Below are 14224 nucleotides of genomic sequence, written 5' to 3'. Positions count from 1 at the left end.
AATAAATTTACAAACTTATATAGTTTGATGTAGTATATTATATTATAAAATTATTTTTATTGTAAAGTAGATCTAACATATCATTTGAAGTTAAATTAGTTTGAAGGTTTACTTTTATAAGATCTCTTTGTAACTACTAACTGTAATACTTCTCATTAATAGTTAGATCCTTTATTAGATTTGTTTATCTTTAGAGATAATATTTAATTTTATATATTTTTTTATATTTTTAAATTTTGTATTAATAATTGTAATTTCAAAGTGAAGAATAGGTTTTGAAATTGGTCCAAAAACTACAAAAATAGATTTTGGGCCCAAATATCGAGCGGGGGCGGGGCTTGGGGGCCAGCTCGCCAACTCGCCCATGCACAGGCATAGGCCTGCCTACCTACCCTTCTACTAAGGGCAGATAACACACATGGGTAATGATAGGCTTGCAATCCTTTTACCATCTCTTTAATTACTACTCTTAGTATATATATTTGTTTTTTTTTATTTAAAGTATTTTCTTAATATCTTTAATCATTAAGAAAAAATATATAATTTCATTAATAATCAATTCTTTAACTATTAAATAAAAAAATAAAAAATAAAAAAATAAAAAAAAATAGTTGAAGGGTAGTAAAAGAGTGATAAGATCATTATTCAACGGCCATTCATTGTAGAGTGCCAATAAATTTGCATTAACAGAAACTTTGTCGCTCCCTTGCATGAGCCCTTGGGAGCTAACAAGGAATTCAAAAGTATCTCACGGAATGATAGAAAGTCAAGGAACCACGGCAGGCTCGGCTAAGGAGGTCCTTACTCCTTCATGGGCAGAGGTCGTTGCTTCTAACGAGAAGGAAGCCTAAAGTAGCACTCTATAAGGAGTCTCAATCAATGATAAGGAGTCCCAACAAACCCTAGTGACCAAGGTGCTTGAATGCCAAAAAAATGACCTTGTAGTGGGTTGGAGTAGTTGACTTCCCCGAGTCATTAAAAGTACATCATTGCGGCCTCTTGGGGTTTTAGGGTCAAAGGACAAAGTATCAAAAGTAGGTCAGGAAAACTTGTCACTCGATGGCTTTTTTTTTGAAAAGGGAGTCACTTGCCCCTTTTCACAGTAATCAGCCAACTCATCTAAAAAAGACATCAAAAGTATTAGGGGATGTAATTGATCTTATCTAAAATTAAAATCGATTATGCATCGATTATCTTTCTAAATCGGTATTTTTAGTTTTACCCGTTTTCGATCCGGTACGATTTGGTTTTTTAATTTTTTTTAAATATAAATTTCATAATTTGTTATTAAAAATTTGTTTATAGAAAAAAAAAACTTTTAATATTAATTATAAGTATTAGTATTAGTTATAATCTTTTAGTAAAAACTTTTAGTATTAATTATAAGTATAACTATAATCTATAGTCTATATTAGACTATTAGTATTATTTATAAACTTATATATTAGTATTAACATTTAATGTAATAATTTATAAAATATAATATGAAATTATTTCATATATATGTATATATATATATGAAATTATAAATTAACATTTAATGTATAAATTTATAATTATAATTATACATTATATATAAAACTTATTTATATTAATATTTAATATATATTTAAAATATTTTGTATAAAATTTATATATAAAAATATTATTTTTTATTTTTTAATCAACTGGTACGGTCCAAAAAATTCCAAAACCGGAACCCGACCGGAATCGGCCGGTTTTTACATTTTAAAAACCGGTTCCAGACCGGACTGGACCGGTTCAAAACCGGTAAAACCGGTACGGATCAGTTTTCCGGTTTGAGTTTACACTCTTAAAAAGTACTATTCACAATGGTAATGAAGCTTGATCTTTGGCTCAAGCCGGCCCAAGCAACTCGCACCTGGCTTTTTCTCCCCCAAAATGTTTGTGTTAGAGATAATATCAAATCAAGAATTTAATTTGATATTTTCATATTTTAATTTTCATAATAATTAAAAGATTTATCTTATCTCATCTTAATGAAATTATCTTATAAGAGTGGTGCTATTCTACCGCTTGCATATGCCCACTCTTTGTGCCGCCTAGTACAAATTGTGCTTTTTTTTTACTTTTTATTTCAAATATTTTTTAAACATGTTTAATAATTTTAAAAAAATAAAAAAATTACAAATATACTAATAGTCACTTCTTTAACTATTAAGAAAAAAACTTAAAAAAATAAAGTACATGAGTGGTCAAAATAATGAGACAAATTAAGGAGGCATAGTAGCATTATTCTATCCTATAAATAGGGATCTATGCTTTTATATTCAATTATGCTTAAGAATAAGACATATGTAACCCTTGAAATCTCTACCTAATCCTCTCTCCCTCTCTCTCTCTCTCACTCTCTCATTTTTCAATTATGTATTATGTTTTCTATCAGCTTGGAGGGTTGCTCATGAGGGGTTCCTTGTAACACCCCTTGCCCTAGGGGATCATTGGCTTTCTTTCTTTTATCAACCTCTTGATTAGCCTACACCGGACCCTCAAATAATAAGTGAAGCAAAAACCTTACAAACATGAGTTTTCATTCTTCAATGCCCTATAACTCACCTTCCTAATGAGGTACCGTCCTTCATTGGACAGAAGGAGAAATTGTAATTGACTCTCTAACTTAGGACAATAAAAAAAACATTTAGAGTACAAGAACAAAGAGAATAATAAATTAGTAGAAGGCAAATCCCATGGTTGGAACTCCCAACCCTAGCAAGACAAAGAAAAACCTAGAATCCCAATTTTTATTGCTAGAATATTTGGTAGGGATTATCGCCAGCTTCTTCTTAGAGCGAGATTGAAAACTCTAAAAGCCATTTGCCTGTGATACCTACCGGTAGAAGTAGAGGAAATCCTTAACCAAGAGGCTAGTGTTCGAATAATTGACCCCTTCAATACCATTGGCCAATAAAACACAACAATGCATCAGTATTCTTCAAGCATTAGGGAGGAGCTGTGAGGGATGTCATTTTTTGCCTAACATGGGCTTAGTCAGACTTGTATTAGGACTCAGGGGATGTATGGAAATAATTCTCATCTAATATCATCTCATCTTACCCAATCTCATTTCTTTCCCAAACATCACTCAAACACATATACTTTTAAACTAATCATTACAACTTTCTTAAACTTTCAAACAAAAAATAAAAAACAATTCAACTTTTTTAAAATCCTAAAATAAAAATAATATTAAAAAATAATATTCTATAAATATTTTAACTTTATAATATTTTTTATTTAAATTTTTATCTCTCATTTTCTAAAACTCAAAAAATACTTAACTCAAACGTCTATCTCACTACTATTCACAAACCATCTTATTACTATTCACAAAATTCTTATCTCATTTTATTCTTTAAGCACCCCCACAAATCTTACCATTTGGTCTTCAATTTTCATGTTTGGGCCAGACATTCAATCCTATGTAAATTACCCTATACCATGCTGTTTGGCTTTCATGATCCTATTAAATTGTACTAGATACATCGTATTTGAAAAATGAATGGACAAGATTAATTTATATGAAAAAATAAGTTGACTTTTGCATCAATCTTCCAATTTTGTCCTTTCACTTTTGAATAAGATATGTCCATTGAAATTTTAACAGGAGGTAAGCTAAATCCGTACCATATAATAGTCTCAAAAACTAACCTGACATAAGTAGATAGAAACCACATGAAACCCACATGTTAAAATCCTTTAAATTAAGTGTATGTTTGGGTTTGAGTTTGGAACACAACTATTGTCAGACTATTTTACTACTATTTAAAAATGATCTGAGATACTCTTAGCATCCAAACAGAGTTTAAAAGTACTTTTAACAGTCTAAAAACTCTTTTAAAGAAAAGATTTTATGTTTGGTAAATTCATAAAAAGTTTTTAAGCACCTAAAGAAATCTGAAAGTCCGTTTTTTTAGAAAATACCAAATTGAAACTTTTATTTAATAGCTCCCATGGAAGGTTGAAGATATTGAGATGTGGTGGGAAGCTATTCCAATGTGTGTTGCACAGGTTGTTTGGCTTGACAAAACTTATATGTAATCTGTTATGATGTTAATGATTATTTCTGTTATAAAAAAAGAAAAAAGCTTCCGCAGATAACAATTCAATTTTTTTTTTAAAAAAACTGCTATAACTAACTTTAAAAGTGTTTTAGATGTATGTTTGCCAAATAGTAAACAACTTTTTAATTGTAAAGCTTTAAGCTCTACAATTAAAAACACTAATATGAAAAACTCAATTTCTTACCGCAATTCCAAACAAGGACTAAGGGTTTCCAAACAGACTATATCATAACCTAAATAAATGAATTGAAACTCATTTAATTCCCAATATTGTGTGTGTGTCAATAGATATATGCTCATAGTATATATATACAAATCTAAGAATTCAACTTTTATGTTTTTTTGCTAATTTGTTTTCTTAGGTTTTTTGGTTGTTTTGCAAGTAATCTAGAACTTAAGTTCAACGTTGGTCAGCCACCCAACGCCGCCCATGCACGTGCCTATTTGGAGGACCACAACAATCATGATCACCACATCTTCAGTTAGAACCTCGTTTTGACCAACACATATGGAACACATTCCGCCAAGCTCTTCCTCATCTATGCTACCTCTTGTGCATTGCTTTTTCAAGAACTCCATGCACTTTCCTTTACTTGGACTATTGGAATGGTGGCTTGATTTCCTGTTGAAAATTCCATTCCAAAGACTTGGCTTGACTGTGACTCGACCTTGGCTTGAATGAACTTTGGCTCGACCTTGGCTAGAGCGAACTTCAGACAAATATTTCTCTCAGCATCCTCTCAACAGTTCGCTCAAGCAAAATTCAGGCAAATTGTTAGCTCAACATCTGCTCGACAGCCCACCTGAGCGAAAGTTTAGAAAACCTAGTTCTCAGACCATTTTATATATAAACGTATTTTTGTAAAAAAGTGGTCTGTGAGTTGCAGCCAAAATGGAGAGAAAAGAGAGAGAGAACTCCTTTTGTGAGATTTGAAAGCTCATTGGGTGTATTCAGGCTTTTGGGATTGATAAGTATTTTTTATTACTCTATTGTACTACATCTTTGTGATGATGAATTCTTTAAGACCGACTTTGCCAGTGGATGTAGGCTATTATTCAAACCGGATCACTTAAATCTTGGTGTTCTTTATGTGATTATTGAATTGTTTGTTATTTGCTTCTGCTAATTTATTTCAAAGTTGTCTCTAGATATCCAACTAATACTAAAAAACTGGTATCAGAGCACCAGGCTTTGTGGAAGATCTTGAGAGATGGCTATGGCAAAGTTTAAAATTGAGAAGTTCGATGGCCATAATAGTTTTAGCTTATAGCACATCAGGATGAGGCCCTTGTTACGACAACAAGGGTTGACGAAAGTCTTGGAGGAGAATGTGTCGGATGAACCTTCTATATCAACAAAGAAAGAGAAAGAGAAAATGCATAGTGTGATGTTGTTATCTCTTTCTGACAGAATTTTGCACAAAGTGGCTGATGAAGAGATCATTGTGGATCTTTGGACGAAATTGGAGAGCTTGTATTTGAAGAAGTCACTCACCAACCGTTTGTACTTGAAGCAACGGTTGTACACTCTCCAAATGAAGGAAGGTAATCCTATGTCCGACTATCTAGATGAATTTAACAAAATCATTATGGACCTAAGGAACATTGATATTAAACTTAATGAGGAAGATTAAGCTTTAATTTTGTTGTGTTCGTTGCCTATGTCATTTGATAATTCTGTGAACTCAATGTTGTATTGTAAAGATACCATCTCCTTGGTGGATGTAAAATCTGCTCTAAATTTCAAGGAGTTGAGAATAAGTTTTGGTGTACAAGATACGCATAATCAAGCTAATAGCTTGCTTGTGAAATGTTCCTCTAGTGATAGATTTGGTGGAAAAGGTTTGGATTAGGGTGTGAGTAATTCTAGTGGCAGCCCTAGATTTAACAAGAAAAACATTAAATATCACTATTGTCACAAATTTGGTAATTACATGAATAAGTGTCGGAGATTGACGAACAAGGATGAAGGTACAAGTTCCTCTAATCTTGTTAGTGCTGTTGAGAATACTAACAACTTTGACGTTGTCCTAGCAGTCAGCAGCTCTAGTGGTCTTTTTGGTGACAAGTGGGCTCCATATGCATTCCATATATGTCCAAGAAGAGATTGGTTTACTATCTACAAATCAATTAACGGTGATTTCATTTTGGTTAGGAATGATATGGCTTGTGAGATTGTTGAGATCGATTCAATCAAGATTAAGATGTATGATGGAACCGTTAGACCTTTGTTTAACGTTCAACATATTCCATCTTTGAAAAAAAATCTTATCTCTTTAGCCAATTCTGACTCATTTGGTTATCAGTATATAACTGAATGTGAGGTCATTCGAGTCTACAATGGCTCTTTGGTTGTAATGAAAGGAAATAGGATTGATGGTACTCTTTATTTTCTATTTGGTTAGATAGTGATTGGTACAACTGCAAGGTTATCTACAGATGTTCCAAATTCAGGTATTATTCATTTATGGCACATGCGACTGGACCATATGGGTAAATGAGCATGATCATTTGTGAGTAGGCGGCTTTGCTTTTGTGTAATCACAAGATATGGAAGCTTGATTTTTTTTTTTTTTTTTTTTTTGTGTGTAGCATTGTATCTTTATGAAGCATTGCAGAATTAAGTTTATTGCAATTCATTTGTTCTGGTGACTGTTTTGAGAAAAAGGCTGGACTTGTTTTTTTTGAAGTAATGAGTGACATGTTTGATGAGTTCAAACACTTGGAAAGGCTTTGAAAATCTAACAGGAAAGAAAGTAAAGCGATTTTAGATACAGTACAATTGGGTCCACTCCATAGTAAAATGGAGCAGCTGGCGGCGGATGTATGCTTTTGGAATGCCGCTTGTCTAAAGATTGGGTGAAGTGGTCAACACAACTTGTTATTGGGTGAACCTTTTTGCTTCCATAGCTTTTGAGTTGATGTTTCCACAGGAGATGAGAGGAGAGTTATGGTAAGAAGGTGGAGTTGCTAGGAGAGCTGCATAAAAGGAGTGCATGTGGCACTCTAGATCATGCTATTGGAAAGGAGCCTGGTTTTGATTTTGGCATTGGCGCACAATGAGAGCAAGTCTACAGTTTCATCTAGTAGATATAAGAGATAGTTTGGTTACCTTCTGGATATGCTCATACAGATTTTGTGGTGTACGTGCTTTGCCAAAGAATATTGGTTATTAGCCTTCTGCGCATCTATATTTAGAAGCCGTTGTTCAAGTAAGCAATTTGTATAGTCGTGCATTGCTTTTGTGTGAAGAGATTGAATTTATTCATTAGGACCGAGCTTGTCATTTGGAGTTGCCTATAGATATGAAGGCTTTTGGGTGGAAATGGGTTTTCAAGAGATAGGCGTTGTGCATCCCGTTTGGGATTTGTAGAGGAGTTTTTTTTTTTTTTTAATCTTTGGTGGATATCTTTGATGTCTTTGTTGTCGAATAGTGAAATTTTATTTGGTGGAATTCATTTTGTTTAGGCATGACGGAATCCAAGCCAAGGTGGAGATTTGTTGGAATGATGGCTTGATTTCCTATTGAAAATGCCATTCCAGAGACTTGGCTTGACTGTGGCTCGACCTTGGCTTGACTCTGACTCAACCTTGGCTCATGCGAATTTTAGACATATTTTTTGCTCGACAATTCGCTTGAGCTAAATTCAGACAGATTGCTCGCTCAACATTTGTTCGACAGTCCACTTGAGCGAATGTGCAGAAAACCTAGTTCTTATGTCGTTTTATAGGTAAATGTATTTTGTAAAGAGAATGGTGTGTGAGTTGCGGCTAAAATAGAGAGAAAAGAGAGAGAACTCCTTTTGTAAGATTTGAGAGCTCGTTGAGTGTATTCGGACTTTTGGGATTGAAGAGTGATTTGTGATTGCTCTCTTGTACTTTATCTTTGTGATAATGAATTCCTTGAGATCGACTTCGCCAGTGGATGTAGGCTATTATTCAAACCGAACTGCTTAAATCTTGATTTTTTTTGTGTGATTATCGAATTGTTTGTTATTTGCTTCAACTAATCTATTTCAAAATCATTTCTAAATATCCAGTTAATCCTAGCGTAGACAACATTGCAACCTATCAATGGAATGAGTTAAAAATCACGAGTGATCATAAGTTTTGGGTTTGCTACAATTTCCCGCTGGCTGTTGTTTTTTATTTTTTGCTCTATATTAACTTATTTGTGGTATTTGTTGGTGTCCCATCCCCATCATTTGTATTTCCTTTTAGTTTAATAAAACTATTATTTCAATTTCATATCAAACAACTAGTCAAAGGTTCTCTATGCCAACATAGGACTGTTCATCAAGGCTGGATTTTTTTCCAGCCTGGTCCGGAACTTATAAAACCGGATTCGGTTCTGGGTCAAAACCCGGGTACATATGAGTTCTGGGTTTACAACCTGGTACCCGAATTTTATTTTATTTTATTTTTTTCCAGCATGCTTTAAACTTCACTAACTGAAAGACAATTCAGACAAAAACTTGGCCAAGAATTCAGACGTGAAATGGACAAAATTGATCTTACATTGCCTTTTGGATTTCCAATTCGTATGCTACAATCTCAACATGGAGTGTTCCTATCTATCTGCTCACGTGATGTATACAATGTGAGTTCTCTCATAAGACGCATTCCAAAGTGAAACCTATGCAGACATACACATCGCTTTCCTAATTGAAAATTTGCCATGTATTTCCCGTTTTGTATTTACAAACTGTACACCACAATGCGGGTTAGTAAAAAAAAAAAACTTATGCTGATGATGAAGGAGATGCAAGCTTAAAAAAAAAAAACAAATCGGGTTCAACCATGAATCCGAAATCCGGGTTTTAAAAAATTCGGATTCATCCAGGTTCCAACCCAGATCCGGGCTAACCCAGTCTAGGTTCCGGGCCGAATTTGAAACCGTAGTTCCGATCCGGATATACCCGGATTCTCAGACCGGAATCCAAATGAACAATCATAGACCAACATGAAGGACAAAAGTTTATAATTAAGAGTAATCAGGCCAATTGGTTCTCCATAAAATTTTGAAAATAAACCTTGGAATATTTCATCATGTACAGTATTTTATATGCATATATCTCCCATGATATGAAATTGTTCTTGCCCTCTCCTCTTAGGGGTTGTTTGGGATTATAAATGGTTTCATTTCATCTCATTTAATCACATTTCCGTCTAAACATTACTCAAAAATAAACATTTTTCAATTTCAAATATTCAACTTTTTCATCTAATTATTATCTAATCATTATAAATTTTCTAAACTTCCAAACAAAACACAAAAAATAATTCTAACTTTTTCAAATCTTAAAACAAAAATAATTTAAAAAAATATATTCTAAAAATATTTTAATTTTATCATATTTTTATTCAATTTGTTTCTATCATTTTCTAAAATCTAATAAAATATATATCTAATTAACTCAAAATATTTAACTATTATTCACAAATTTTTCGTATCACCTTATCCCGCAAGCATTTCTTTGGTGTGGATAAAAGTACAAGATATATATATATTCTCTTGAGGGGCCTTTTGAGGCCTTGACCCTGATAAAATATTTTTAAATTCTACGTCCAACAAGCCAAGAAGCATATTCCATCTCCGCTCCTTCACAAAATCACATATTTCTCATTGGTTAATTGGCAAGTGAATATGATCTCTCGTCCACTCATCTTTTTGTAATATTCACAACCAAAACAATATCCTTTGATCACTACCTTTTCCAAGACGGTCTTGATCTCAAATTTAGTCCGGTCTTTGAGTCATGTGATCCATGCAAGCAGCTTAAATTCCAGGCCAATTTTCTGTGATGCAAATTAAAAAGACCTCCATTTTCCACAACCATTTAGTCCGCCCGTCAACCTCTCATGATCTTGATAAAGATTCTGCAGAATTGTCAAACATTCAAACTTATATATATACACAGAAGCAAAGTATCAAAAGGATTGGTTTTCTTTGAAGAAACTGATAGGAACCCATGATATATATATATATATATATATATATATATATATATATATACCTTTTTCCAAGGTGGGAATCTAGCTCTGATGATAAGGATTTCATGAAATAGAAAAATTTTACTCATTATTTCTATACCACATATTACATATAATTTTTTTCTTTTCTTTTTTATCTTTTTATTCTTTTTCCTTAACAATTATATATGTGGTGTAAGGATAATGAGTAAAAGCACTCAATTAATTTAACAAAAATAAAATAAAAAAATTATATAAAAAATAATATATGTAAAACATAAAAACAAATGTGTTGTATGATGCGTGAGATTATTAATTGCAAAGCTCTGTGAAATATAAGAGATTTGGTCATACTTAGTACTTACACATTGAAGAAATTCATGAGTCTAATTAATTTCGTAAAACTAGTTCCACAAGAGATGATTACTAGTTCTTTATAAATATGTCCAAGACCTTATCTACAAGTAATGTGAGATTATTCCTCAACACCCTCCCTCACGTATAAGCCATTATTTTTCATGGTTCTTATCACGAGGTAAGTAATGTGAGCCCCCATTCGTCCTGTGATAGAATTTGATACCATGAAGAAATTTATGGACCTAACTCAGATGATTGTTTATTCCTTATAAACAAGCCAAAAATCTTATCTACATGCAATATAGGATTATTCCTCAATACGCATTTACCTGAATTTGTTTTTTTGTTTTTCCTAGGTGGCAGCTTCTCAACGTGGGAATATATATTATACTTACGTACGCATTTGGTCAAACGATATGAATTATTCTCCTTCAGTCATTTCCTTCCTACATATACTCAATTCAAAATATTATACTAACCTTTAGAAATTCCACCATGAACGGCAAATGTAATAAAAATATTTTCAGAGAATTTAATTTCCCATTTTACCCTTCCTTTAGGAAACGAATAACATCTTGGCTATACCCTCAGAATAAAGATTAGCAACTTGGAATACTAGCTAGCACCTCACGACCGCACTTTCACATAGTTTATAATGAGGAATAAGCATTGCAATCTCTTCCCCATTCAATGCTTTTGACTTCAATCTTCTCCGTAGCTTGATAACTTACTAAAGCTAGCTGCTGCTCTTTCACTTTCTCTGTCAGTTTCTTTCAGTTTCCTGGGTTCTTTCTTTTGCTTTAGCATTCATTCAATACCCCTTGCTTATAGCTAATTAAGAGCATTAATATTAATGGCATCGAGCCCTTTCACTTCTTCAAGTGGTTCCAATTGCTCGAGTACTAGCAGTACTTGGACGCCAAAGCAAAATAAGCAGTTTGAGAAGGCTCTTGCTTTGTATGACAAGGACACCACAGACCGTTGGCAGAATGTGGCTAAGGCTGTGGGTGGGAAATCTGCAGAGGAAGTGAGAAAACACTACGAGATCCTTGTGCAGGATCTGATAAACATAGAATCAGGTCAAGTTCCTCTTCCCAATTACAAGACCACTGGGAGCAACAGTAGATCAGGATCTGGCGATGAGCAGATCAGGTAAATTAAATGCACTGACATATATTTGACCTACTTATATATATATATATATACCCTTAGTTCAACCATGCAGATCGTCTTTCTTAAATTATCGTCTGTCCAAAAAGTACAACATTTTCAGTCTCTTTTAATAAGTGTGCGCAACTCATGATCAAATACTTAATCAAATTGGGGTGCAGAGTGGAGTTAGTTAATTCGAACGATCAGAAACCATATATATCTCTGATCACCATGTTAAATCACCAACCGTTCTAAAAGTTTAAATAGTTACGAATAGATAATATATATTGATCTAACACATATCACTCCCAAGACTTTCTGACGTTTATGCTGAAGTATGTCATCGACCCACCTGCATGTTTGAGGTCCATATATATATAGCAGGTAAATAATATTATATTTTCTTGATATGCAAAAAATTCTACCATATTTGAGATATATATGTGTGTGTGTCGTGTACTACAAGAAAAATGAGCATTTGTGATTGATTATTTGTGACGAAAATAGATTACGTTTGACAAAAAATAATCATTTTCACAAGAAATAGCTGGTTACAAATAAACAGTTTTCTTATAGTGGATATATATATATATATATATATGTGTGTGTTCATTGATCAACTTATATTCATGTCTCGTCAAGTGTCAAGCACAAGCTGCTGATTACATGATGCATTAATATTAGTCTCAAACATCTGTCATCATACCTGCATGATCAGCATGCAGCATTAATCATGATTAATATATTACCCAACATCAGAGAACTAGCTAAGAAATCAGCCACTTTCCTCAAACAGATTGATTATATATATTGCATGCAAATAAAATAACCCTATATTTTTTTTTATCGTTTTCAAGTTGGAACCCTGAGAGCTTGTAACTAGCTGCTAGCCACGTTCCCGCAACACCTTTCCTTCACGTAAATATATAGCTGCTACCCATCACATAAAATAATTAATTAATTGAATGAAGTGTAAATTTAGGTTCAAATTCGGGATTTCTAGTACTCTAATACTATAAAAAATTAATATTTATTTCAAAAATTTAAAATTTAAGAAAAAATAGATTTAATTATTTAAATCCGTTAAGTAATATATATATAAATATTATATTTGCGTACTAAATGTATATATATATGTTAATTTTGACATTTTACCATCTGCAGGCGCATGAAGAATCTAAGGCTCTACTAGTAAAAGCCTAAAGCAGCAGTCATGTGGTCTTTATCTAAGTATTATATGCACACAGTACAGGAAAAAAGTGATGAATCGCTCAACTATGAAACAGTTCAACAAATGCATACAAAAAAAATTAAAAGAAAATAAAATGAAAGGACTCTATATATTTATGGGCTCATGAATTAAGTACTTTTGTCATTGTCATTGTCTTATATATGGTGATCTGATGCTTCTACTGTATTCATTTTTAAAGCGAAGAAAATAGCCTCATTGAATGGAAATATACTGATAAAAATACAATCAATTTAATAAGAAACTAAAAAACACAACTCATTTAGTGATGAAAATCAATATTGAAACAAGAAATAGAGGCCTGAATATTTGGTACAGAATCATAGGACAAGAGAACTAATGCCAAAAAAAAAAGTGCTAGTATGATTCGCAATTTATGTGCCCACTCATATATTTTAATTTTTTCTTAATTGTTAAGGAAGTACTGATTATTAGTGAATTTGTATTTTTTTTCTTAACGGCTTAAAGAATATTTAAAAAATGCTTAAAAGAAGGGAAAAAAAACTACTTAGGTCAAAACAATTTAAAAAAAAAATGAATGAATGAAAAGAAATGGAGATGCGGGGTATCGATCCCCATACCTCTCGCATGCTAAGCGAGCGCTCTACCATTTGAGCTACATCCCCTGATATGTGGTGTAAAACTGAATAACGTTATATATTCTAATATTGTTTGGCGATCTGGAAATGTATGTTGTTAAGACCATTATAAAATTTTCTTCCAAATTTGTTGTATCAATCATATACGTCCACACTATCAGAGATTAAACTGAGAAACAGATCAGGAAAAATGCAGAAGTATGCATACCAAGCTGCTTACAAAGAGACTGAGAGCAACAATGAAGAAGAAAACTTGTGATCTTTTTTATTGAATTGGAACCAAGCTAGTACGTACGTACATACAGGTCTTTTTATGCACGGATGAACACATGAATAACTACCATAACTAACTATCATAAGAGATTGCTGACTTGGACTACCCAGCTATCCTATCTCTAATACATATTGTATCTCTTCATGTTGCAATCATTTCAAAAACTGATCAGAATAAAAACTCTCACCATTGTTATTGAACGTAGCTAAATCTGCCGTAGCACATTATTTTGTGAATTTGTGATACTCTTGACGGAGTAATGTGTAACATGCACAGGGGAAGGGGTATTCTTAGGCTCACTTCAAGGGTGAGCTACCTCCAGAGAGGAAGTAAGAGAGAGAGAAGACTTTATGCATTCAATTCGTCGTGTTCATTTCCTCGCCATCTCAGCCCATATAGGCCGATAGTGGTAAAAACTAGTAACAAACTTAGAGAATATTCCTTTTGGGTCTACCTGGTGCGTTAAATATCCAAACATGAAAAGTAATAACAAGAAATAAAGTAACTACAAATTGGGCCCGGGCCTAGGCCCATTTAT

General features: G+C 33.0%; 1 protein-coding gene across 1 annotated transcript; it reads left to right on the top strand.

Moving 5' to 3' along the window:
* Positions 1–11097: 11097 nt before the first annotated feature.
* Positions 11098–12922, top strand: LOC108981873 (protein RADIALIS-like 6). The gene is made up of 2 exons (XM_018953122.2): positions 11098–11564; positions 12729–12922. Exons 1-2 carry the CDS (start codon positions 11266–11268, stop codon positions 12754–12756), a joined length of 327 nt encoding a protein of 108 aa, XP_018808667.2. The 5' UTR covers positions 11098–11265; the 3' UTR covers positions 12757–12922.
* The last annotated feature ends 1302 nt before the right edge of the window (positions 12923–14224 follow it).

Source organism: Juglans regia, chromosome 6 (genome assembly GCF_001411555.2).
Source record: "Juglans regia cultivar Chandler chromosome 6, Walnut 2.0, whole genome shotgun sequence".
Classification (NCBI taxonomy): Eukaryota; Viridiplantae; Streptophyta; class Magnoliopsida; order Fagales; family Juglandaceae; genus Juglans; species Juglans regia.
Note: the sequence above shows the minus strand (reverse complement) of the source record. Positions and strands in the feature narration are given on the sequence as shown.